The sequence below is a fragment of the Mustela lutreola genome, chromosome 18, assembly GCF_030435805.1.
Source record: "Mustela lutreola isolate mMusLut2 chromosome 18, mMusLut2.pri, whole genome shotgun sequence".
NCBI lineage: Eukaryota > Metazoa > Chordata > Mammalia > Carnivora > Mustelidae > Mustela > Mustela lutreola.
Genome location: NC_081307.1, coordinates 29,548,379 through 29,573,652, shown reverse-complemented (window position 1 = coordinate 29,573,652; position 25,274 = coordinate 29,548,379). Strand labels below are relative to the sequence as shown.

General features: G+C 39.3%; 1 protein-coding gene across 6 annotated transcripts in view; it reads left to right on the top strand.

Annotated features, from left to right (window-relative positions):
• The window catches only part of TENM3 (teneurin transmembrane protein 3), a 437,342-nt gene that overhangs the window by 3,519 nt on the left and 408,549 nt on the right, over positions 1–25,274 (top strand). For all 6 annotated transcript variants that reach the window (XM_059156026.1, XM_059156025.1, XM_059156023.1 and 3 more), the window contains exon 2: positions 16,688–16,966. In XM_059156026.1, coding sequence (XP_059012009.1) covers positions 16,688–16,966 — 279 coding nt within the window. The remainder of the gene's footprint in view (positions 1–16,687; positions 16,967–25,274) is intronic.

Below are 25,274 nucleotides of genomic sequence, written 5' to 3'. Positions count from 1 at the left end.
CACATTTCTCATGAAACAGCTGCAGAAGATCATCCCACAGTTTTAGAGAAGTGATAAAATAAAAGATCTTTTTTTTTTTCTTCTCTGCACTATATACATTGTTCATAGTGTCCTTAACTGAACAAAAATGCTAATCAACTCCAACAAGGGGTGTTGTCCATGAGGGTGATTTTGGAAAACAAGGTGATGTCTGGAAATAGCAACGCTTTTGTTCCCCAGAACCATGAGCCTGAAAAGAGCACCTCTGAGACAGTCTTAACCCAAGAACATTTACCAGTCAGCCAATCAGTCAGCCAGTAATTGGTGTTGGGTGGTGAGTTGCAGAATTTTAAAATGAAAGACCACCGTTTACTCTCCATTTATAGAATGGCAATGGGAGGGAAGTTCCCCATTTTTATATCTGAAAACCAGAGAGCGTTATGTCCATATGTACACATGCCTGGCATCCACCTAGAACACGAATTTGCCAAGAAGGAGAGGGAAGGAGAAGGCAGATTGACAAAAATGACCACTCATCAAGGTCTCCGTGTGGCTCACCGCAGGCCTTCCCTGACAGCTTGCTTCCAGCCCCAGAAACTATTCTTTTTCCTTCCTGCTGCTCTGGGATTTTTCTTCTCTTCCTACTTGTCATTGTCAGCAGCGCCCCAGTGTCCCTGGCTCTCATAAACATGGCTTCTGCCTCTTCCCTTATCACATTGCTGGTCTTAGACCAGTTCAAGTGCAGTAGATCCCACAGACCGTGATTTTTCACCGCTGCACCTGCTTACTGGGCTGCATCCGGAGTCCATCTTTTCTACAAATATTCTTTCTTACCAAGCATAACCCTCTTTTATGAAACAAAGAACATTAGAGGAAGAGTCCAAGTTTTCCTGTAAATCTGTGTCCAGGAATACAGCATGCCGGGGCTTGAGTGATGCCTCCTCTGCCGGACCCCCAGCCAACTCCCACCTTCCTCCGTGCTGAGCTGTGATCCAGGGTGCCCCTGAGATCTAGAATTCTACAGGGCCGTGAAGGACAAAGTTGAGGCAGGCAGGTTTTTCCCTTTGGGTCAGATGAGAGCTAGAATGGGATGCAGCCCTGGGGTGAAGCTCAGAAAGAAGGTTGTGACTTTGTGGCACGAGGGAGAGGCTGACCTCCCTCCCCATGGTCCTTCTGGGAGTGAAGGTTGCCTTACGGGAGTAGCTGGGGTCCTTGGCCCCTTTCTCCACTCTGATGTTGGGAGAGTGCCAGCCAAGGAAAGAGGGAGGAGAAAGAAATATCTCTCGAGTCTAATAGGACTTACTGCTAAGATGCCCGAGGAAAGCCAGGATGTGTTTAATGGCACCCAAAAGGCAGAAAGTGGGTTAGGATGCAAAGCAAGACAAACAAATCAGGAAATTGCTAATGAAAATGGGCAATGGAGATGGAAGAGGAGAACTTGAACGTAGATAAAAAAGTAGAAGAACGCTTACAGAAATCCACGTAGGAAAAAGGCAGCAACAACAAAACCAGCCACCACCACCAAATGATGGGTCAGGAGCTGTCATTTACAAATGAAAAAATGTAATAGATTCATTGAAGGAGAGTATGTGTTCATTGATGAAATCCAAGTTAATAGTTTTAAAGATCAAGTAGAAGAAAGAACTCAAAACAAGAAACAAAGTTCCAAGTAAAATTAAAAAGAAAACACGCAGAGATACACATACGCCCCTAAGCCCATCTTAGAGAAATTTTGTAACATTCGAGAGAAAGATACTTTATAAGATTCTATAGGGAAAAAACAAGTTACCTTTCTTGTTGCCTAGAAAAGAAACAAAAAGACGATGAATTTCTCATCTACAACAATGTAAGTAGAAGGCAACACAATACCACCTACGAAGAGAAAAGAACCGCAACCCAGGGATCCTCTGTGCAGGGAAGACATCATTCATCTCAGACTAAATGCAAAAGAGTTAGGGACCAGCAAAGACCTTATCAGCAATGTACACCCTCTAAGGAAGGATTCAAGAAAGCGATGCGTACTGAATCAATCACCGCCCATGTAGAGGAGAGGAAACAGGAGCAGTCAACTTCGCAATACGTATGTGGATAATTCCCAAATGATGATGGCAGAGCAACTGGCAATGTACAAGAAGCACTACCAGGGAGACCTTAAAAAAAGACTCGAGCTAAAACCGATCACTTGTCTTGGCAACACCCCGGAGTGGGAGGCAAGTAAATGTATTCCAAAATCTCACCTAAAGAGGGAGAGGGGGAAACAGTCATGGAGTAGAGTTTTAATGGAGGGAAATAATTGCTACCTTGCATTCATGTAATAAGGAAAACCATGTATTTGAATATGAATGTCAGGAAAGGGAGGTAATCATTAGCGGAATGAGAAAAGTACAATAGACCTACCTAATTAGCAAGGGGGAAAGGGGAATGAATAGCAATCTGATCAATTTAGCAAAAACTGCTCCAAGGAAAAAGAGGAAACAAGTAAAATCATGAATAACCATAAAACAAGATGAAAGCAGGCAAATCTATATTTATTACATATTACATGAAATGTAAACGCACTGAATTTTGACACAAACAGAACTATTCCACTGGCTTGTAAGTTACTGGCATTTATAATAAATGGACTTACAATGGCCAAAGAATGGTTGAGAATAAAGAGAGAAAGAGGGATCCAGTAAATACCAACTGAAACACAAGGAGAGCGAGAATGGTGGTAATAATAGTAGAAACAGCAGAATTTACTATTAGAAACACCAAACAGGAAATGGGACCACAGAGCAAATGTCTTTCAGCACAAGACAGAGGATGCCTACTCTTCAACGGCACACATTAAATAATGTGTATAAAGCTAAGTGTATAAAGCAAAAACTATTAGAGAAAAATGATTGTTAAACTACATTTATTGGGGGAGATTTTGGTTCAGCATCTTCAGCATCCCATCTAAAAGTTTACAAAAATAAGGGAGGGATTATATAATATTAATAAAAATTTTCAGCTAAGGTCTATGTACAGACATGGAAGAGATACAGATTTTCATAATTCCACGGAATACTGGCAGACACCAATTGTGCTTTTAGCCACAAAAAGAAACATCAAAAAAAATCAGAAAAGTAGAGATTTTTTAAGTCAAAACATTTGATCATATAATTCAGTAGAATTTGAAATGAAGAACCAAAAGATAAACAAACAAAAACTCTTTCCTTCCATGGATTATGGCAACCCTAGATTATGATAAGAAGCAATAGAAAGCCAGGAAAAGAACATTTTGCTTTCAAAACTTACGGGTGACAGAGAAAGCCATAATCATAGGAAGAATATATTGTGAAAGAATATATTTAACGAATAAAAGCCAACAAAGAGGAATTTGCTCTACTGTTAAGCTAAGAAATGGGTAAAATAGCAGAAAAATAAAAGAAAGGAAATGGAGGAGGGAGAGAGTCGAGATAAAACTGAAATTAAAAATAAACAAAAAGCTGATTCTTTAAAAAGACCAAGGAAATAGAAAGCCCCTGGTGATCCCAATTAAAAAATAATGAGAACAAAAACAGAGATACTGAAGACTATGTAACAACGAAGGGACTGTTCCACACCACAGTTTAAATCTAGAGGAATTTATTTTTTCTTAGCAAAATAGGATTGACCCCAAACTATTTCAAAACAGGGAGAAAAAACTTGTCAAGACCAATTATCTCAGAAGAAATTAGAAAAGTGGCTGAAAGGGCAACCCTAGCAAGGAAACAGTTCCTTTGGGTGAATTTCATGTTTCTAGGTGAATTTTATAAAACCTTCAAAGCGTAGCTCAATCCAAAGTTCAAAAAGCTATTTAACACCACACACGTACACAAACATACCCACGAAAGATCGAAAGTACTGAAATTCATATTAGGAAGCTAACATAACCTTAATACCTTAATACTAACTTGATTAAAGTAGTACATAAGAAAGACTATTTATATCGCAATTAATTCTCAATATATGTGTAAAAATTAGTCTAGGTAACTATTCACATGTAAGACCCAAGCAATGTATCAAAAGGATAATGGTCTAGGCCCAATTAATAACCAAGTAGTTATTGGTATAATGTGAGGATTTTTTAGTGTTAGGAAGTCTATTGACATAATTAGATTAATAAATCAGAGTAGAAAAACATGATCTTATCAATAAATGATGAAAAGTTTGGGGATAAAATTTAGAAATCATTCCTTATCAAAGTTAAACTCACTAAGGAAAACAAGAACCAAAAAAACATGTAAATATCTTAGTCATGTCTAAGAAGATCAATCAAAAAAATTAAATAGTTTTCTAACTGGTGAGATCCTAGGACCATTTGAACTAAAATCAAGAACATGAGAAAGGCTCACCTACTCTCCCACAATCAATCTTCAAAATTGTTTTAGATGTTCTAGCAATTGCAGTAAGAGAAGAAAATTAAATCATTGATTTCTATTTTGGAAAAAGTTAAAATCAGCACTTCTATTAATTATATAATAAGTGTATACATACAAAATCTATGTGTCTCTAGAAGTTAAAAAAATATAGTTTGAAGCAAATTGGCACTTGAATGAAGACAGGATAAATATATAGACATCATAGGTTATATAGCACAGTAATTAAGAGTACAGATTCTGAATCCAGGTAACTTGTGTTTGAGCCCCAGGTCTGCCATTCGTTAGCCGAGTAGCAAGTGACTACATCTTGGCCAAGCAACTGGCTTGGACCAGTTACTGAATTTCTCTATGCTTCAGTTTTCTTCTATTGTAGAATTTGGTTTAGTTTTCAATCTATAGTTTGTTGAGAATGAAATGAATTAAGAGATGTAAACTGTTTAGTAAAATGCCGGGTGTGTGTTAAATACTATTTTTAAGTAATTATTAAGTAAAAATTGGCTAGATTTGGAAGTCAGAAAAACACTTCTTATCCCAGCAGCAACAAACACTATAAAACTCTTCAGAATAAATTTTGTAAGAGTGGTATGGGACCTAATATGAAAGAATCTATAAAATGTTACTGGAGGACATAAAACAAGATCCAAATAAATGGGAAGACAGTCGATGTTTTTAGGAGGGAAGACTGATATCCTAAGAGTATCACTTCTCCCAAAATACACGTGTGGAAGTCAAGGTTTATTTTTAATTGGAGAATGGGGTCTTAAATTTCACATGCAGGAGTACATCTGAAAAAAGCCAAAAATAGATTTAAAAGGCAAATAATGAGGACAAAATGACCTTAACAAGTATCTTTTGAAAAATACATGAAGCCACTATAATCACATCGGTCTGATATTGGCATAAATAAAGACAAGTCCGTCAGTGCAATAGACGAAAATTTCAAACATAGATCCTAGTATATAGGGAAATTTAGCATAAAACAGAAAATGGTTTTTCTGTTCAGTGGGATTTGATAAATGGTGCTGGCACAACTGGCTATCCATCTGGAAGAATGTAAAATTGGACCCATATCTCTCAGCATATTCAAAAATAAGTTAAGATGGATTAAAGACAAATGTAAAAAGTAAAGCAAAAAAATAAAAAAATTCTGGAAGTTAATTTGAAAGATGGAATAAAGGAGGGGCGACTGACCCGTAAGTAGCAGGAAGTTTCCACAACAATGGCTTAGACATCTAACCATTAGTTCTTTCCTGACAAAACAAGAAGTCCAGGGGTATAAGTCGATACTTATCTGAAGATGCCACCCAGAACCCAGGTTCCTTCCTCCATCGTTGGCACATTGACCTTTGTCCTGTGGATCCCCAGATGTTTGTGGCATTTTCATAATTCCTGGCTGAATCAGAGTAAGCGCGAAGGTGAGAAGGCCTTCTTTCCTCTGGACTGTTTCTCTTCACTCCCAGAGACGTCTTCCTACATCTCTTTTTTCAGAACTGTTATACTTGGCTACGCTTAGTGGCACGAGAAGAGGGAACATATACTATTTTTGCTTTCCAGCTTTTATAACAGAGGAAGGCAAGGAAAAAGTGGTTGTGAATCTGCACAGGCTGCCCCAGAGACTATGTGTACCTCTCGATAATAGGGGAGACCCTTCTAACAGAAACAGAAAACCCCGGGGCACCTGGGTGGCTCAGTGGGTTAAAGCCTCTGCTTTCAGCTCAGGTCATGATCCCTCCCAGGGTCCTGGGATTGAACCCTCATCTGGCTCTCTGCTCAGCGGGGAGCCTGCTCTCCACCCCCCCCCGCCCCCCCGCCTATATCGGCCTGCTTGTGATCTCTGTCTGTCAAATAAATAAATAAAATCTTAAAAAGAAAGAAAGAAAGAAAAGAAAGAGAAAACCCAGGAAGAAAAGCTTGAATGATTAATTTTTTTTTAACTTAAAACATTCTACATGTAAATGAAAATACCATAAACAAAACTGCCATATTGGGGCTTGTGATTACAGCTCATGTGACAGATATAAGGTCTCTCCATTTAATACACTAAGAGTAACTTTTGCAAATTGAAAACAGAAAGTCGATCCAGTGGGAAATGGCATGAATAAACGGTTCACAGAAGAGCACATTCAAGTGGTCCGTAAACACATGGAAAGGTGATCTGTTTTCCTGTTGGTCTGAGAAAGGCAGTAGCTAATCCCAGCTCCCGCACCCCCGCGGCACAGCTCGCGTCCTGGCTTCCATCACTGAGCATTTGTGTACCACGTGACTACGAGTGGGATGCCTGGGGATTTCCTCCCACCTTGGAAAGCAGAAAATTAATGGAAGAGGCTCTGGTGGTGAGAGGTTTTCCCTGTTGGAATCCTGAACACATTTTTTCAAGGAGACAACCTCCTTCGCTGAATGTCATGCTCTGTTGGGCTGTTAATCCAGTTCCTCAGATATAGATAACTTAATAGACTTACACATCCCATCATGGCTTCCTGTGTGTGGTTGTCAGGGGAAAATATACCCAGGCGACCCTTGAACAACGTGGGTATTGGAGACCTTGACACCGAACACAGTTGAGAAACCACGTCTAACTTTTGACTCCTCCAGAACTAAACTACCAAGAGACTACTGTTGACCAGAAGCCTTACCAGTAACATAGTCAATTAACATATACTTGTATGCTTATATGTTATGTGTATTATATTCCATATTCTTAAAAGAAAGTGAACTAGAGCAAAAAGAAAATGTTATTAAGAAAATCACAAAGAAGAGAAAATACATTTCTAGGACTGTACTATATATTTAAAAAAAAACCCACATATTAGTGGACCCAAGCATTTCAAGCCTGTGTTATCCGAGGGTCCACTGTACTGACCCCTGAGAACTCGTGAAGACAGTGCATTCATTCATAAAGTGAGGACGTCCTCAACAATTCTGACGACGGGGCTTAGAAAGAAGCCCACCCCCCCAAAAAAAGTAATTTACGAATTGCTTTCATCAATATCTTACTCAAAAGTATTGATAAAGGTATATAAAGTAAACACAACAAAAATCCATTCATAGAACTGGTGAGAGAGAAAGTGAGAAGGAAAGAAGAAAGGAAAGAAGAAAGAAAGGAAGCTGGCCGCACATGCAGCTGAATATGCAAAGTTTAGGGTTTATCTTCCTCCTTTTATCCAGCTTCAGCCAGGGGGTGAGATTGCATTGGGTCCTGGGCAGAGGCACATTGTCTCAACTGAACCATAACCACAATCCTCTTAAAAACAACTTTTGCTGGCATTGCACTCTAATGTTTTGCTGGATAAAGACATTTTGCCCATTAGGATAATAGCATCCACAACATATCCAGGATTGTGCTGAGGGAGAGAATGAAGAGTTGGTGGCAAAGGGGAGGGACCGTGCCTTGAAAACATTTTCATCAATTTCCAAATAGGAAAAGGCCCATTTTTAGCTCTTAGATATAGATTACTTTGGGGGAGGGGAGTGGTTTTATTGCTAGAATATTACGAAAATGATAAATAATTTAAAAATCTTTCTGTGTGCTGTATGTTCCAGAGAGGTCAAAACAATTAGATTCATATTTCTTAGATGTAGAACATGAAGGTTGTACATATCATTTTAAAATGTCACTAATAGCATCAGGCAGATGTAAAAATAGTATTAACTGTGACTTCAAGATACCAATTATGTGTCTTTCAGGAGTGAAGTGGAATGCATTCTTTTTTTTTTTTTCTTACTCCTCTTCTTTTTATTTTATTTATTTGTGTTTTTTGCATTATGAAAATATATTAAACATTCCAGCATGTTGGAAATTGTGAAAGAGGAAGATTTGAGAGCCAAGAGCAAAATGCTTTTAATTTTAAAGACCGAGATTTAGTTTAGTCTTGGATGCCATTATAGTGAATAATGGGAACTGATCCTAGACTTCAAAAGAAATATGACCATATGGTCTTACTATTCAGCACTTTATGCTGCTATGAATTTCCAGTTATACCCCAAACTTTTCATTTCCCCAGTGTTCCCCCTCACCTCTGTCATCACACAAAAATGAAAGGAATCTGAAACCCTTTTTCTGAAATACTTCTGAAATACTTACTGGTGCCGAGAAAACTTTTTTTCTTTTTTTCCTTTGTGAGAGTAGGATTTTATGAAGAAAGACAAAAATCCGAAGCATTAATCAGATCCACCAGGCTAATTACCACAACTCCAAAGTTTATTACTTTTAAATATTAACTACTTACAATGATTCATTTAGAGATCAAAATGATTAATCCTTCTAAGTCACTATAAATGTCAGCGGCAGGATTAAAGGATTTAGACGGTCATGTTTACTCAACCTTCCATTTCTGTACTTAAAGACACAAGTTAAATAGCTTCAGTTTATCATCTCTCCATGTTCATGTTTTCCTCCGAGCTCCCTCTTTTAGCCCCCCTGCCTAACCGATTGTTAACTAATTTGGGCTGTTAAGGAGGCAAGGGCTTCGTTCAGACTCGGCGGCCAACCTGCTTTGTAGATTACCTACCAGAAGGTATGAGTAGATAGATGTAGCTTACAGCCCTCCTCCGGCCACAGTGGGGGTAATCCTTTCCTCCTGCCTCGGCCTGTCTTGAGCCCCCTGGCTTCCTGCTAACTTTGTATCGGGTCCTCGCCACGTGGCCAGTTCTGGATCCACGTTGTGAATCACCGCGGTGCCTTCGGTAGCAATTATTAAGCACCTGCTGCTTCACGCCCAGCCATATGCATATTTATACCAATACCTACTGCCGTTTGACTCAAACACCAGCAGATAGGCGGGAGCCATGTGATCATCTCCGGGTCCTGGATTGTTCCAAAGAAATAATCACTACACGAAAATAAGAAGCAAATTCATTTCAGAATGCTTTTGATAAAAACCCGTTGGAAGGTTATTTCCCTAATTACAAATGGCCGCGGGTATCCAAGTGGCACTATTTCGTGGTGGACACGGAAATCCTTTGTGATTCAGGCTTACAAAGATGCTCCTTCCTTAGAAGTCAGCTGTGTTTCTGATTTGAGCCAATAAGTCTCCTATTCAGTTTCTGGGTTTGCCCTCCCCTGGAGCTTTGCAGATCTTCTCTTGAAGAAAATGTGAATTCTCTGGGCCATTCATTCTAACCCCGCTTTCTCTGCCTACACACCTACTTAGGGTGTTCCTTTCTCACTCTCCTCCCCAAGTTCACGGTGGCGTCCCCACCTCCTGTCCTCACTGGCACACAGATGACCTTCCCCACCGAGCTCAGAATGAATGCCATCGGGCAATGGCTTCCATTAGACTCAAGTTTTGAGTAATAAACTGGATTATAATTATGACATACAGTGGTGGAGGTCTCTGTCTTCTAAAAATTAGAGATTTACCGTCTGTGGGGATGGATGTTAATATCACAGTAACAGACACAGGGAGCAAGCTCTGAAAGGTATTTGTATTTTACATACAGCATAACACGGGTGAAGCAGTTAAGGTATTTAGTGGGACTTGAAGTTAGTTCTTAAAATGCAGTTTTGTGTAGGGCCTCATAAGTTGAGATTATATCATCATTGAAATTTCTGTTGTGTGTTCAAGGATGGGTATTCTATTCACACGGTGACAAATTTAGCTTAAGAAGGTGAAAGCATTGGGATTGTCCCATAAAATATGCATTAAGTCTCAAAGGGGAAAAAGTTACATACATTTCTATTGTTGTATGATCTTCTTATCATTTTGCAAACACAGCAAAAAAGGGAACTCCGGATAAGGTGCTGGGGACATTAATTCCACAAGCATCAAGTAAGAAATATTTGCCCAGTTTGTAGTTTTGTGTTCTGCCCTGCCCTTGGAGGAACGTCACTCCGTGCCTGGGAAGGGACAACCCATCCAAAGTCACAATGACCAAGGAAAATATTTAAAGAGAGTTATAGGTTATTTTATTTCTGTTTATTGAATGTATATTGATTCTTCTATCCATTTCCCAAACTCAGTTTGGGGCACTGCTATTACAGAAGAAAGGGGTGAGTGTTCTCCTTTTCAGAAAGTCTTGTATGTCAAAAGAAAGGGCAGAAAGGAAATGAGAGACAAACATTGCTCCCATGTTTCTTACAGAACTTCACTTCTTTACAGTCAATGAGGAAGGATAGTTAAAAGCCAGCTTCTCCGAGAGAAGCTAGTAAGTTAAAATTCTAATTATTGAATAGGAACTATTAAAGAGCAAATTTTTAAAAAAATGTATTTCCTTTTTTTTTTTTTTTAAAGGAGACAGGCTCTAATTCTTCTTTCCTCTATTTTTTAAATTAAGGAAATGATCATGCAAAGTAAAATTTCAAATCTATAAAATAGAAAATCACTAATTTCCTTCACTTGCAGTCCCTCGAAATGATCATCACAACAGTTTTCGTGCCTTCCTCACCTTCATTCACGCTCAAAACCATAAGCACTGGGACGCCTGGGTGGCTTAGTTGGTTAAGCAGCTGCCTTCGGCTCAGGTCATGATCCCAGCGTCCTGGGATCGAGTCCCATATCGGGCTCCTTGCTCCGCAGGGAGCCTGCTTCTCCCTCTGACTCTGCCTTCCACTCTGTCTGCCTGTGCTCGCTCTCGCTCGCTCTTTCTCTGACAAATAAATAAATAAAATCTTTAAAAAAAAAAAAACCCATAAGCACTCACATAATGTGTTGGTTCTCTCTCTTAGTTTCCAAAAATGGAATCAGACTGTACACACCATTCTGCAACTTGTATGTGTGTATAGGGTTTTTTCTTTTCTTTTCTTTTTTTTTTTTTTTGTGTGTGTGCTTAAAATATATGTAATGGGCTTCCCTCCAGATCCAAAGATATAGGTCCAGACTCACTGTTGATGCTAGCCAATTAATGTTCCATTGCATGGGCAACATATAATGTATTCAGCCATTCCCTTCTGGTAAGCATTCCAGTCATTTTAATTTTTGCAACAGTGCCATGGGAATCGTTATTGGTCCATGTATGTTTAAGAGCAGGTGATTTTGGTCTCAAAGGTGGACTCTCTGAGCTAAAGAGCGGTTTTCATTTTGGTAGAAAACCATTTTCAAAAACTAAATCCGCATAATAGAAAGCAAAGAAAAAATAATAGCATAAAATGATAATAATTCACAGAGCAGGCCCCCAGAGTCAACTACTGTTTGAAAGGAACAACAGTTCTTAATTTGTCCCCCCAATTTCAATACCACCGACCTACATCCCAGTTCCCCATTGCAAACTTGCTGCGTAATACAGGAATCTACCGATAATAACAGGTCCTGGCGAGGATACGCGGAAATAGGACCGCTCCCCCATACACTGGAAGGGGAACGTAAAATGGTGCAGCCAGTGTGGAAAACAGCCTGACAGGGTTCCCCCAAAATAACACCTAGAGCTACCCTATGACTCAGCGATGCCTCTCACAAAGACATATATGGACGAATATTCCTAACAGTATTTCATAATAACCAAAAAGTAAAAACAACTCAAACGTCCATTAACTGATGAGTGGATATGTAACTGAACCCAAGTCCATGTGCCTGATGGGCAGCAAAGCCAACCACAGAGACATCAGGTGTGGAGCAAGCAAACTGCCCATTACAGAGGCAGCCAGAGGAGGAGATGGGACAGCAAGCTCAAGTCTGCTTCCCCGGGGCGGGACAGAACAGGTTTTTTATAATCACAGGGGTTGAGATTACATCTACATTGATGAAAAAGAGCTGCGGGGAAGCTTAGGTTATCCCTGAGGAAAGATACAGATGTAACATAGATGTAACATTCACCCATGTTCATTTTGGGACGGAGACTTAACATCAGAATGAGGCAGAATTCAGCCCCTGAAGTCCAGAGGTTATCTTGGGACTGTGGGCACGATCTGAGAGCCATGTGGAGTCAGACCTGCTAAGTTTTTCCCTATTCTAGATATATTCCATCCCAATGCATACTATTTGACCCTAAAAATGAAATACTAATATATACTAAAGTAGGAATAGACCTTGAAAGCATTATGCTAAGTGAAAGAAGCCAGTCACAGATGTCCACACACAGTAGGGTCTCTTTTATTTGAAATGTTCAGAATAGACAAATCTGTAGTGCAGAGAGTGGATCGGTGGTTGCCTAGGGCTAGGGCGAGGACGAGTGGGTAAGGGGGACGATGGGAGGTGGCTGATGATGGGTTTCTTTGCGGGGTGATAAACTTGTCCTAAAGTTGTGGTGATAATTACACACCGTCAGGCATATACTAAAAGCCATTGACTTGCACCTTTTATTTTATTTTATTTTTTAAGATTTTATTTATTTATTTGACAGAGAGAGATCACAAGTAGTCAGAGAGGCAGGCAGAGAGAGAGGAGGAAGCAGGCTCCCTGCCAAGCAGAGAGCCCGATGTGGGACTCAATCCCAGGACCCTGAGATCATGACCTGAGCGGAAGGCAGAGGCTTAACCCACTGAGCCACCCAGGCGCCCGACTTGCACCTTTCAAATGGACACAATATATGTTTTATGAGTTATGTCTCAATAATAAAGCTGCTTTAAAAAAAAGAGAGAGAGAGAGAGAGAGAGAAGCAAAATCTGGAGAATTCTAGACTTTGGATGGGAAGAGAATCCCGTGAGTTCAGAACTGGACCACCCAAAAGTACAGTCTGTTTCTTTTCCACTCACACAGAGATAGTGGATGTCTTGCTTCCTGGAGAATATCCCTTGGCCTTGAGCTTTGAAAAATCCTTCCCGGCTCTGACCAGGTTATAGATGCGGTGTGAGAGAAAGGCCAAGCAGCTAAACCATTTATTTCCATCCCTTTCTTTTCCTGAAGGGGTAACTTTGCTCGGTGCCAACCTTAACCTGAAACATTTGTTCTTATCTGGTCCTGCCCACTTAGTCACAGACCCTCCCTCCCTTTTTGAAAGTGTGAATTTTTTTTTAATGATACAACCTGCCTACGTTGTGTTGATTCAGTTTTTTTCATAGATTTTCAAATTTATGAGTGTCGTAAAACTCAAATGCCTAATTCAATCCAAGCTAACCTTGCCTTGTAATCACAATGACTCTCGTGCTCAGGTATACTTTATTCTGGCTGCAATTTATTGTTTGGGTAATGCTTCAAATTGTAGTGGGAAACTCTGGGTTGGCCCTACTGCCAAGGTTACCAAAATTCAACGTGTAGGAGATAAATACTCATTTCACCAGTTTCAGCTCAATAGAATTAACATAAAGATTCTAAAAGACAGAGAAGGAAACTAAGAACCAGTTAGAACCAGTGCAAAGAACACAATCTGGAGGAACCCTGGAAAATAAGAATAAGTGTATCCTTATCTCTTGTTTTTCTTGAAGCCAAAGCAAGATGGTCAAGTTTTTAGCTAATTCCAGAAGCATCTTTTCTGCCTTTCTCTTTGCACATTTCTACATTGCCCGAAAGCCCTCCCGAGGAGGGCTCCCCCAGCCCAGCCCTCCTACCTCCACGATCCTTCCACCAGCTGTCTCTCTTCCCCCGAGTCAGAAACCTTTCTTCTCTCTACCTCTCTGTTTGTCGAAACTGCATTTGTTTTCCATAAGTATGGCCCATCTTGCTAGCACTGATAGATTGTGGGAAATAACGCGCTAGAACTAATCTATTCTCATTTGATCGCTAGATCTCCCCAGGGGTGTTTGCCTTAAAACAAGGGATCCCACAAGCAAGAATCCTTAAAACCAAAGAGGGGACGGGTAACAATAGGGCCGACGCTCTGAGGCAGGTCTGGGCTAGAGATATTTTTGAATAAAGGAAAGGGAAAAGTCAATGTTGGTGGTGAAGCAGTGTTCTAAAATTGTCTGGAAAAGATCCTCTGCTCATGGTCGAATTGTACATTTCTCTATAATTGTTAATTACATTTGTCCAGGTGTCTATTTTGTAAGCCGTTCTCATTAGCCTTGCTTTATGGCAGTCACATTTACGGAAAGGGTCTCTTAAAACAAGTCACCAGAGCCCTGAAGGATGAAAAAATAGAAGAGTAAAGTGACTTGAGCAGAGCTAGCGAGTAGAGGTCGGGTTTAATGTTCTTTCCTAGAGGAAATGAAAGCCAACTTTCAATCCAGGAAAGCAGTCTAACAGGGGCTCCTCTGCTTCTCCCTGTTTTCCAGCTTGCATTTCAGAAAGAGCCTATGAGAGTTTTGAATTATTGGGAGACATTGATTTCAGAGCGTCAGATGTTGAAGGAGTTCAGGACACACGTATGGGTTCACAGGGACAGTACCTTGGATATATTTATGTGCGAAGTGAACCGGGTTTACATACCTGGATAACAGATACTGAAGACAGCTTTCCGCTGTCCCTCCCCTCATAGATTTTTGCATCAAGACGTTAACAGTGTAAAAGTCGATAATGTGGAAGATACTTTCAGTTGCATTTCAGAGATTAGAAAGGAGTTTTAAACTGCTTTTAAGCTCCTTCTTATTTGTATTCTCCAATGGGCACCTCCCAAAGTAGAGGAAAGATGCAGAGGGTCTTATCATCCCTTTTCGCCCCTTAACAATTATTTAGTATTCTTGTTTTGAAAAGTCACCATGGTTAATGGTGTGTAACTGTTTTAGACCCCTCCCCACTCTCTCCCCATTTAAAATGCGATGTATAAGAAACAGTGGGTAAGTTCTTCCGCCACACTGTTCCATTAACTGTCCATGACATCGACCTTTTCTGGATTTACTTTTGTGAGTACAAGCTACGCTAATTATTTAAAAACTACTGATAATACTATGCCTTAATTCATCAAACTTGCCCAGTTTTTCACTCTTCCAGGGTTCTTTTTTCCTTCTTTTTTTTTTTTATGACATATTTTTTGTTCGGATACTTACTCAAATCTCTCTGATAAGCAGTTTGATTTGTAGCTAATTGTAGCAACTGATTTTCATTATTTATGAGTGTCCTTGTCAGAACCCATTTGGAAGTCTGACCAAGATAAAGCTGATTCCAACTTCTGATACGACCACAGCAATAAAGCAATTAACCACACTAGTTAAAATGTGCTGGGGCTTGAAGGCTACTGATATCTTTACAACCAAATACATACAATATCGTGCATTATATTTGACTCATTTCTTAAAAGATTTCACATGTTACTGTATTATCACAAATAATTTATGATACCCTCTTTTGAAAAAAAAATATGATGCATGTTACATCTCACACCAGCCAATTAACTTTAAAATGTTCATAGATTGAAGAGATAGAAGTAGGGAAATGAAAACTGTGAGTGATATAAATACTTCATATTCTTAAAAGGTTGGTATTATATGGCAGCATCTGAATCAGTCTTTGTGCACTGTTGTTCTTTCCATGTACTTTAATTCTGGTTGGTACCTAAAACCCAGACTCCATCATGCCAACAAGAAGCAAGAAAGGAAGAGCCACATATATCTGCATGGGACAAGCAAACATATTTCTCTCTCTTCTCATCCATAGTATGATAAAATATATGTGAAATTTCAAGAATAAACACACGATTGGCAAAATCATTAATCAGAGGAGTCATTTTCGAGTGTCACCTAATTTAAATACTTTGACTTGAAGTTATTGCTTTGCCATGAGTTTTATTAAGCTTCGATGTATTTGTACAGGCCTGTAGGGTTCACAGACATTTATTTTTCAGGGAACTTGATTTTATCATTAAATTTTAAATACCTATTACTCCAGCTTTATCTTTAGAGTGCATTTTATTTGCAAAAAATTGGTTTACTCTGATCAATACAGATGTTTTCAGGTGTTTATTAAAGCAAAATGTCTAGAAAGTCAGATGTCTGCGGATTTTCAAGATATTACACTCCAAAACGTAGTGAATGTATGCATACGCACAGGATATATGTTTATGCTCATAGCTAACTTAAGGGGGCAAGATGTAATAAAGACTTTCCAAGCCCCTGTTTCTACTTACCAAGTAACTTACTCTCTTTTCTCTACCGAGGGAGCGAAAAAAAACATTGTTTAGGACTAGAGCCAAGACCCAGGAAATGACTGACAATTTCCATTGCTTCACGAGTGGCTGAACGAAATTCTATCCTTGATAACCAGTCCTTTCTCTGGATTGAGTTGTCATGGTCCACGTTCCTTGGCTCGCCCCTCTCTCTCGAGGTCCTTATGGGCTTAAGTGGTTGACAGAAGAGCTCTCAGTGGGGGTATGTGGGACATCAGCCGAGGAGCACCCCCCGCAGCCTCCCTTAACTGTGCCCCCTTGACCATATGCCACGCGAGGCTGATGTCAACCCCTGGGGCCCGTAACTGGAAAACCGAAATGCTTGAGTGTTTATTTTAGGGAGATTTCTTTAAAAAAAAAAAAAAAAAGAAACATATACTCACTAGTTGTTATCTTTTTCTCCCCCTAATTAGGACAGAATTTTACCCTAAGGCAGTTAGGAGTTTGTGAACCAGCAACTCGAAGAGGACTGGCATTTTGTACGGAAATGGGGCTTCCTCACAGAGGTTACTCTATCAGTGCAGGGTCAGATGCTGATACGGAAAATGAAGCAGTGATGTCCCCAGAGCATGCCATGAGACTTTGGGGCAGGGGGGTCAAATCGGGCCGCAGCTCCTGCCTGTCAAGTCGGTCCAACTCAGCCCTCACCCTGACAGACACGGAGCACGAGAACAAGTCCGACAGTGAGAGTGGTAAGTGCCATGTTTTTTGCTCTATCGTATTGACCTTCACTGCTTTTGTCTGTTTTTGTTGACCGCGGGCGCCTGCTTCTCTTCCTTTCTTCTCTCCTCCCCTTCTTCCTTCTCTTTTTTTCTTTCTTTCTTCTTCCTCTCTTTTCCTTTTTGATGCACTAGAACTCAAGAAATGTCCTTGAATTGTGCATTTATTTTTTTCCCGGGAAAAAAAAAAAGATCAATATTCGACCTCAGATGGTTAAATTATGCAAGCGGTCTATGATGTGTTAACTATAGTTTTGAAAAACAGTTTGATTATGTACAAAAAAAAAATTAAAAAGATTAGCTTTGACTTATCTGGAACCACGTCACCTTGTATCCTCTGGGAAGTAGCCAAGCCAGTGGTGGAAAAGTTTACCCCAGAGCGAGCTGGTAATCAAAGGTGTCTTTGTAGATGCGCCTGAAGATAGCCCAGAGAAGCTACAGAATCTTAGAACGGATGAGGGAGCACACAGAATAGTTTATTAACAGGGCTCAAGTGATGGAAGAACAAATTTGATCATGCTTTAAACTCATTAGCCGATGAGAATCAATGAAAGTTTGGTAAAGAGGGTGAGTACAGTTTTGATGCACTTTGGGGACTGAAATATTATGCAATTAAGTCTACACCCAAAAATCAGATTTTAGGCTAGCTAAATAGCAACTTTACATACTGTAAGAAAGTTATCTTTATGAATTATTGGGACTTTTTTCTTACAGCTAATGCAGGTTCATAAAAACAGGTCATTTATATGCAATAATAGATTTCAAAGGAAAGTTCATTTTTAGTCAAAATTGCTTCTAAGAAGCATTGGAGCATCAGTGCCAACATACCAGACAACGAAAGGACATTTCTCCTTCAACATTTAATATTAACACTGCACTTGCAACTTCAATCTAGTTATTGATGCTCTGTGTATATGAAGCATCAAGAAGCAAGGAGAAAATTAAAATGGAAGATTTGCATGACATTTGAAAAGAAAGATGGTTGTTTCCCCGACGGGATTTCATTTGTGTTATTTATTGAGCAACTTTGTCAAGTTGGCTTTGCAATAGGAAAGCAGGTCCATTCAGCCTTCAGTTTTAGCGAAGTCACAGTACAAAGTGGTACCTATTGCTTCCCATCATGACTTTCCTTTCTAGTCATGAAAAAAAGTCTAATTTAAACCAACTAAAACAGTGTCTTCTCTTATGTTAGAATACTTTAGTCCATTAAACCAAAATCAAGATCAATTAATAATACACACTCGATGTGTTCATTTTGGAAGTGTCCATTCTAGCTGGACGCTGACTTCCAACCCCACACAGGAAAACAAGGACAGTTCTCTCGGACAAAATGAGTCTTGAGATGAGGCTGCCAGCGTTTCCCTGAGCTAATCCATCCACCTCAGTAAAACCGGAATTTATATCAGTTTTCATTGTGGATTCAGAAGCTACTAACCTTAAATGCGTAAGATTTGGTGTCAACTTTGTGTCCCATCTATCCAAACCTCCAGGAAAAATGGTTGTATTCAAATGTAGTGCTCGGTATTTGATTTCCCTAAAATACATGATAAAATTTTTGGTAGTTATAGGAACGAGTAGAAGGCAGCAAGAGAAGGCATTCGGTGCTGATTCTCAACATCATATCCATACCTGTATCCATTACATATTTTCTCACACCAGGTCAACTTGTTCTTTCCACCCACAACCTTTGTAGCAGCTCTTACTTCTCCCTAAAAACAAATGTATCCTGTTATTGTATCTGTAGTGGTAAAATGAAGGTAATGATTTTTAAGATTCTATATCTGTTAAAGCTATCCCACAATGAATGCCCCAAAACAGGCCTTTTTTTTTTCTTTTAGGAAAATCTTAAACTTACCAAATTGTCAACTTCAAGGTAACGGTATAAATTAACTAACTAGTAGAAAGGAGGGTAGGAAATCCAAGTTTCTCCCACCATTGGCCCCCATCATTTGCATGGATTATGATTACCTAGAGGAGGAACTGCTTCCCCCAGGATTGCCTAGACCTTGTTCATAGAGAGATGTCAAGGCAAGAAAAGGTGTGCTCTTTCCTGTCTCCAGGTGATGATTATGCAGCAGAATGAAGAGAGACAGGAAGAGGGTGTCAAGAGCCCTGCCTTGAAATTCAGAACATTTCGTAGCATTTGTTGAGAGTAAACAGGTCAGCCAAGTTAAGAGTATAAAGTGTCAAAAACAATGTTTGTTGAGCTGGGCAAGTGATGACTTAAACTTGTGTTTACTCTTTTCCCCAAGGTTTGGCTGTGGTTGTTTCTTAAAAAAACATTTTGATGGTCCAGGAACTCCCAATGAGGTCAGCCAAGGGAAGAAAACAAAAGGAAATAAAATAGATATGGATATGGCCTCTTAATGAACATTGGCTATCACATGGATTTAGGATGTATGACTGTAGGAACATTTCAGATTAGTTTATTTGTTCTGAATTTTCAGTGATTAGTCAGAATGAGCAAGATTCCATGGACAGTAAAGAATTGCATTAAGAGGTGGAAAGGCATAATTTTCTGAAATCTTTAGCAGACTTACTGAATTGTGGAGTGAAACGAGCATTGAGGCTTTTTTTCTGATATAAAAACTATGGTGTTTCTTAAACTGGGTGAAAGGAAACACTGACATTTGTAATCCTATACATGGTCTTCTAACATCTTTCAAAGCAATAACCCCAAAACTATTACTTTTTTTAACTCTTCCTACTTCTAGTCAAATATTTCTAATATACAATTACTAAAATAATTCAATTCTATCCTGTTATTTTTCATTGCTCTCTAAGTTTGAAAGACTATTGATTTCCCAGTGATATGTTCCTTTGCCTTTCATTAGTTTAATTGTCTAATATCATTCACTGTTGTACAAGCTTCAGACGCGTCCTTGGAAGTTCCATTATATCCCTCTAGGTCGAAACAAGAAGGACATGTGTAAAATAACTCACCAAAATGAAACTAATTTAGGAACCAGACACCGACTTGTTTTTCTCCGGTTTAGCATGGGAGTTCTCGTTGACTGTTTTCATCATTTGAAATAACTGTGAATAAGGCTGTTTTCCCCAGAAAAAGAAATGTTATTCAACATTTGTAAAATTATGCAAGCCGAGCGCCCAATGTTCTAGTTAGAACTTCAAAGAAGAGTTTAGTCACTAAAAGGGATTAGGTTTCATTTATTTATTGATAAAGAGGCCAACAGTTCAAGTTTAGAAGGCGCTAGCACTGCTGTGAGGCTAATGAAATTTTGATGGCCCGAGCATCCCGCAAGAGTAAAAGAACATTCGGACCATGTCACACATCTCCGTGTTAGCAGAGACTCAAAACAAGTGATAAAATGTATTCTTTTGCAAAACTGACTCTTCACCAGCCATGGGGGTTTGAAGTTTCAGAGCGTTTTGAGGAACAAATGTTTCCGGTCTATTGGGTTTCATATGGGATTCCAGACGTTAATCTTGTTCCGAGTGCAGGATCTGGGAGAAGTCCCTTCCTGACACCGTGCTTGCTGTGGTGGCCGTTGTCTTTCTTGGTCAGCTGCGGTGCACCAGGGCAGAGAGCGGAGGGGCAGTGGTTTGTGGCCACGTAGGAAGCGGAAGTTCTGTTGAGCTGTTGGGAGGTTATAAAAATAACCATGATGAGCTGCCCTAATCAAAGGTAGAATTACCAGTATGCCTGGGGTCGCTTTGAGCATCTTTCCTGTCTCTGATGTATCGTTAAAAGATCCCTGGCTGTATTTCCTCTCTGCAGCTCTGCAAGTCATCTGATCTGAATTCCAACTGTCTATTAAATGTCAGAAACAAAGGATTTTTTTTTTTCAAGACACCAACCTTTAAGCTTTAAAAATGTTTGTGTATCATTTCCCAGAAGAAGCCAAACCTATTAACATTCTTTGTCACCTAGCGGTGTGGTATTGTGAAAGGGGCCTGGATTTAGAATCAGCCCACTCAGGGTTTCGGTCTTTTCCTTTAGCCTCTGAGGCTGTTGGCTACTGAAACAGTAGCTCGAGTTCCCAACTTTCCCATTCTCCTTACTGCTTTATCAGATGGGCAGCAGTCCCAGCGATGTGATGCTCTCCTGCTGGGGGTCCTCATCTGGCCCCCCTCTCCCTGTCTTCACAATCTTATGCCCCTTGGAAAGCCATGACCTATGAAGTTGGACAGACCAGGAGGGGCTGCCACTCCCCTTCTGCCTCATCGTGATTGCAGACCTCGAAAGCACCTGCTAGGGGCAGTAGATGAGAACATGTCGTACGGGGGGGCAGATCTCCCGGGTTTGATTTGGTCCCACCACCTCCTGTGTGACCTTGGGCAAGTTACTTAACCTTCCTGGGCTGCAGTTTCCACAAGGTAAAGTAGAGAAAAGAGGAAGTAGAATACAGTCCTTATAAGGTCATTGTGAGGACTGAATGAGTTCAGATCTATAATGTGCTTAGCACAGTGCCTGGAATGTAGTAACTTCTAAGGAAGTGTGTGCTCTTCTCATCGTCTGTAAAAAGTGCGAAATCACATCTCCTTTGTAAGTGGCAATGAAGATGAAGTTAGGTAAACAATATCAAGTATTGGCATAGTTTTGGCCCACAGCACGTCTCTCCTCTTTCTCACCGCCCCCCTACCCCTTTTTACTCTCCCTCTGTCTGCGTTGGTTTTATTTGTGTGGCAAGATGAGAGGGAACTAGTGATCTCCAGAAAAGGCACTGATCATTTGCATAGTCTGGAATTTCTGTCACTATTTATTGACTCTTTTATTTTTCTCCCAAACCCCACATCCTTTTTAATTTACTGTAATTAAATGAACGTACATTGAATGGTGCTGATAATTAGTCTGATGGCTGTAGACTTCAAAGACTTCGGCGTGCTCCTTCCCCTTCTGGCCAAAGGAATTTTCAAAAGTAGTGTTTCCCTCAAAGGCATGTTACTTAGACAGCCAGTCAATTAAAAGGCAATTTAACTGATGCTCATCAGTTCACACGATAAAATAAATCATTCCTGGAAGACTTTATTTCTCATCGGAGGTCTTAGCAATATACCTGTTGTAGGACCCCGCTAATGCCACACTAATTGTGCACGATACTACAGTATTAAGGGCCAATTTGACAGACGAAGATGGTCTAACAGTAAAGGACAATATCTTTAGATGTGATAGGTACTCGCTTTGTACAGCTAACACACTTCAAGGAACCGATTCACTTGTCTTTGAAATACTGTTTTCGAAGTCTGCTTTCAGTATTGATAAAGTCTAAAAGTTGAGTCATTATACTTTAAAAGGAAAAAGATACACTTCTTTTTTTTTCTTTAAACTTACACTTCTTAAACCAATTTGACGAACTGTTGCAGGAATAATGTTTGAACCAATCTTTCAGCAGAAAACTTTTCACTGTTTCACAATCCAAGTTGCCATGTCAAGGCGGAATATATTCTCTTAAAGAGCGGACGATGTACTCTCTGCTTTTTCTGAGAGACTGCTTTAGGCAGGAGAGGTGTAGCTCTTCTATTACTGATTAAATTCTGGAGTAGTTTGGGAGAAACTCTTGAATGACATTGGAGTATCCCATTACGTCATGTAATTGTGATGCTTCCAGCAATGCCTCAGATACCATTTCTCGCCTGGTTCTTTTCACAAAGGGGCTCTTTGAGTTTTCTGAAGATCATTTGAAGAGAGGTGTATGATTTTGTCTATCTTAATTCCATGACTTCAACTTTATCCATGAGCTTTTCAGCTTACTTTGGAAATTGACTGTAAGAATCAAGGGAGGGGGCGCCTGGGTGACTTAGGCATTAAGCATCTGCCTTTGGCTCGGGTCATGATCCTGGGGTCCTGGGATCGAGGCCCACTTCCGGCTCTGCACCATGCTCCCTGTTTGGTGGGAAGCCTGCTTCTCCCTCTGCCTGTCTCTCTCTCTGCCTGTGTGCCCTCTCTTGCTGTGTCTCTGTCAAATAAATAAGTAAAATCTTAAAAAAAAAAAAAAAGAATTAAGAAGGAATTCTACTGCTGCAAGAAATAAATGATGTCTCAGTGTTATTCTGATTTTATGAGATTCTATTACACATACGAAACCCTAACTTGTATATAAATTCCATTATGGGCTCTCTTCTGGCATGTAATGGTCACTTTTGGCATGCTCTGTTGTTATAAATTATATTTTATGTTTTAGGTGCTCTGGGATGCCAGAAACAGCAAAAGTAAGACATTGTATGCTTGCTAAATCGAGCTCAGAATTAGAGTGCTGCTTTGCAGAATACAGTCAAGTAGCTTCTAATATATACAAATAATTATGTTGCCTTGTTGTGTATACATTTATGGTTTAGTAGCAACTTGTCATTCTCTTAACAAAAGCTTCCATATTGTCATTTGAGAATGAAATATATTTATTTCATGGATATGTTACAGGTCACTCAAGCACAGTAAACTATGATTTAAATTAATTTTTTTTAATTTAGCTTTATAAAACTGGAATTAAGGAGACTATAAAATCCACTGCCTTTGTTGTTATCATTTAGGTATTTATATACATTTATATTTCCCCTCCTAAGAGGATTTGTAGAACCTCTTCGCAGTTTGCTTCTCTTCACGTGAATATTGCCATTTCTACAAAATTCAACTTGTGTTCTAAGTATTTTTGTTCAAAGTATAAAGAGTATAGGCTCTCTCTCTTTATATTCTAAATGTTCTCTTAATTGTGGAGCTGAAATCAAAGTAAAGCATTCCATGCACATATCAAACCTGATGATGTATGCTATTTTGATTTTTGAATGTGTTTTTGATATCCTTGAAAAATCACAGTGGTAGCAATAAAATTGTTTTAATTAATGAATTGAACAGCAGCGAATGCTGAATCAGGTTTATTGATGTAATTATCACTGAAATAGAAAAATTAAGTGTTAGGTCCATAGAACCATAGTGTATTTGCCATTCTGAGGGTATTCAAGGGTTTGAAAAGAAACTGAGTGCTGTGGGGTTTTTTGGTTTTTTGTTTTTGTTTTTTGGTGTTATTTAAAGAATATTCTTCTCAAGTTATAATAATCCTATTTATTAACATTATACACACATACAAGTATAAATGTGAAAATCTTATACATTATTTATAGGGTAATTTGAAGGATGATTTAGTATACTGAATTTTTTTTATATTTATCAGTGGTTTGGGGCAAATGAAGAGAAACCTAAAAATATGGCACCAGCAAGTGTGGATTATTCTTTCAAAAGCCCAACTAAGACAGGAGGGAGGAGGGCTGCTAACTCCTGAGACACACAGAGGCAAGGGTATTTTTATATTAGACAACATTTCAGCATTATTATAAAAGAAAAGGCAGGAACAAGAAAGAGAAAAGAGAGGAGATTTGGGAACCTTAATAGTGTGTAACTGTGAATCCCTCAAAACTTTTTGTCTCTTAAGGTACTTTTCATCTTAAAAATTTGTGTGCATGTAACTTTAGCATTTGTTATAGGAAAGCTATACTTTAAAAAGGTAAAATTCTATCAGTATGGATTGAAATCATAGCAAATAGTAAGTCAGTGTACTGTGAGTTGATGATATTTGATGGAATTAAAAGTCCATGTCATCAAAAGGGTTGAGGGAAAGTACATTCTTATTCAAAATTGGTATTTTATTTCAAATCGTTTTAATAAAAAAAAAAAAAAAAAACATCCAGAATCCTATGGAAAACAGGTAAAACAGGTAGTTGACTTTGGAGCCTGCGCGAACAGGAATGTTCTCAATACTCTTACCTAGGAAGAGTTACCTAGACGCCTAGGTGACTTCTTCCTTTTCTTTATCCTGTCCTTTGTTTGAAAACAAAATGCATGTTTATGAACATAAAATTATAAAACCAGATTTTATTACTAATCAATACCGTCAAGGCCTTATCAAACATCAATTAAAAAAAAAAAATACAGGGGTGCCCGGGTGGCTCAGTTGGTTGACTGTCCGCCTTCAGCTTAGGTCATAGTCCCAGGGTTGTGGGATCAAGCCCTGCATCATCTCCCCTGTACTTTGGGGAGCCTGCTTCTCCCTCTCTCTCTGCCTACTGCTCTGCTATTGGTGCTCGCTCTCTCTCTCTCTGCCAAATAAATAAACAAAAACTTTGAAAGAAACACACACACACACACACACAAAGGGAGTGGGGTTATAAAACCATAATATGAGTGATATGTCCCAGAGAAACAGAGATGCTCTAGAAGAAGCCAGAGTGGTCATTGTTATCTGTATATTACAGTTTGGAAGACCACAACTCTGTGAAATGATTACTCAGACTAAACTGAATAAATTGATTTGCCTCTAATTGGTTAATA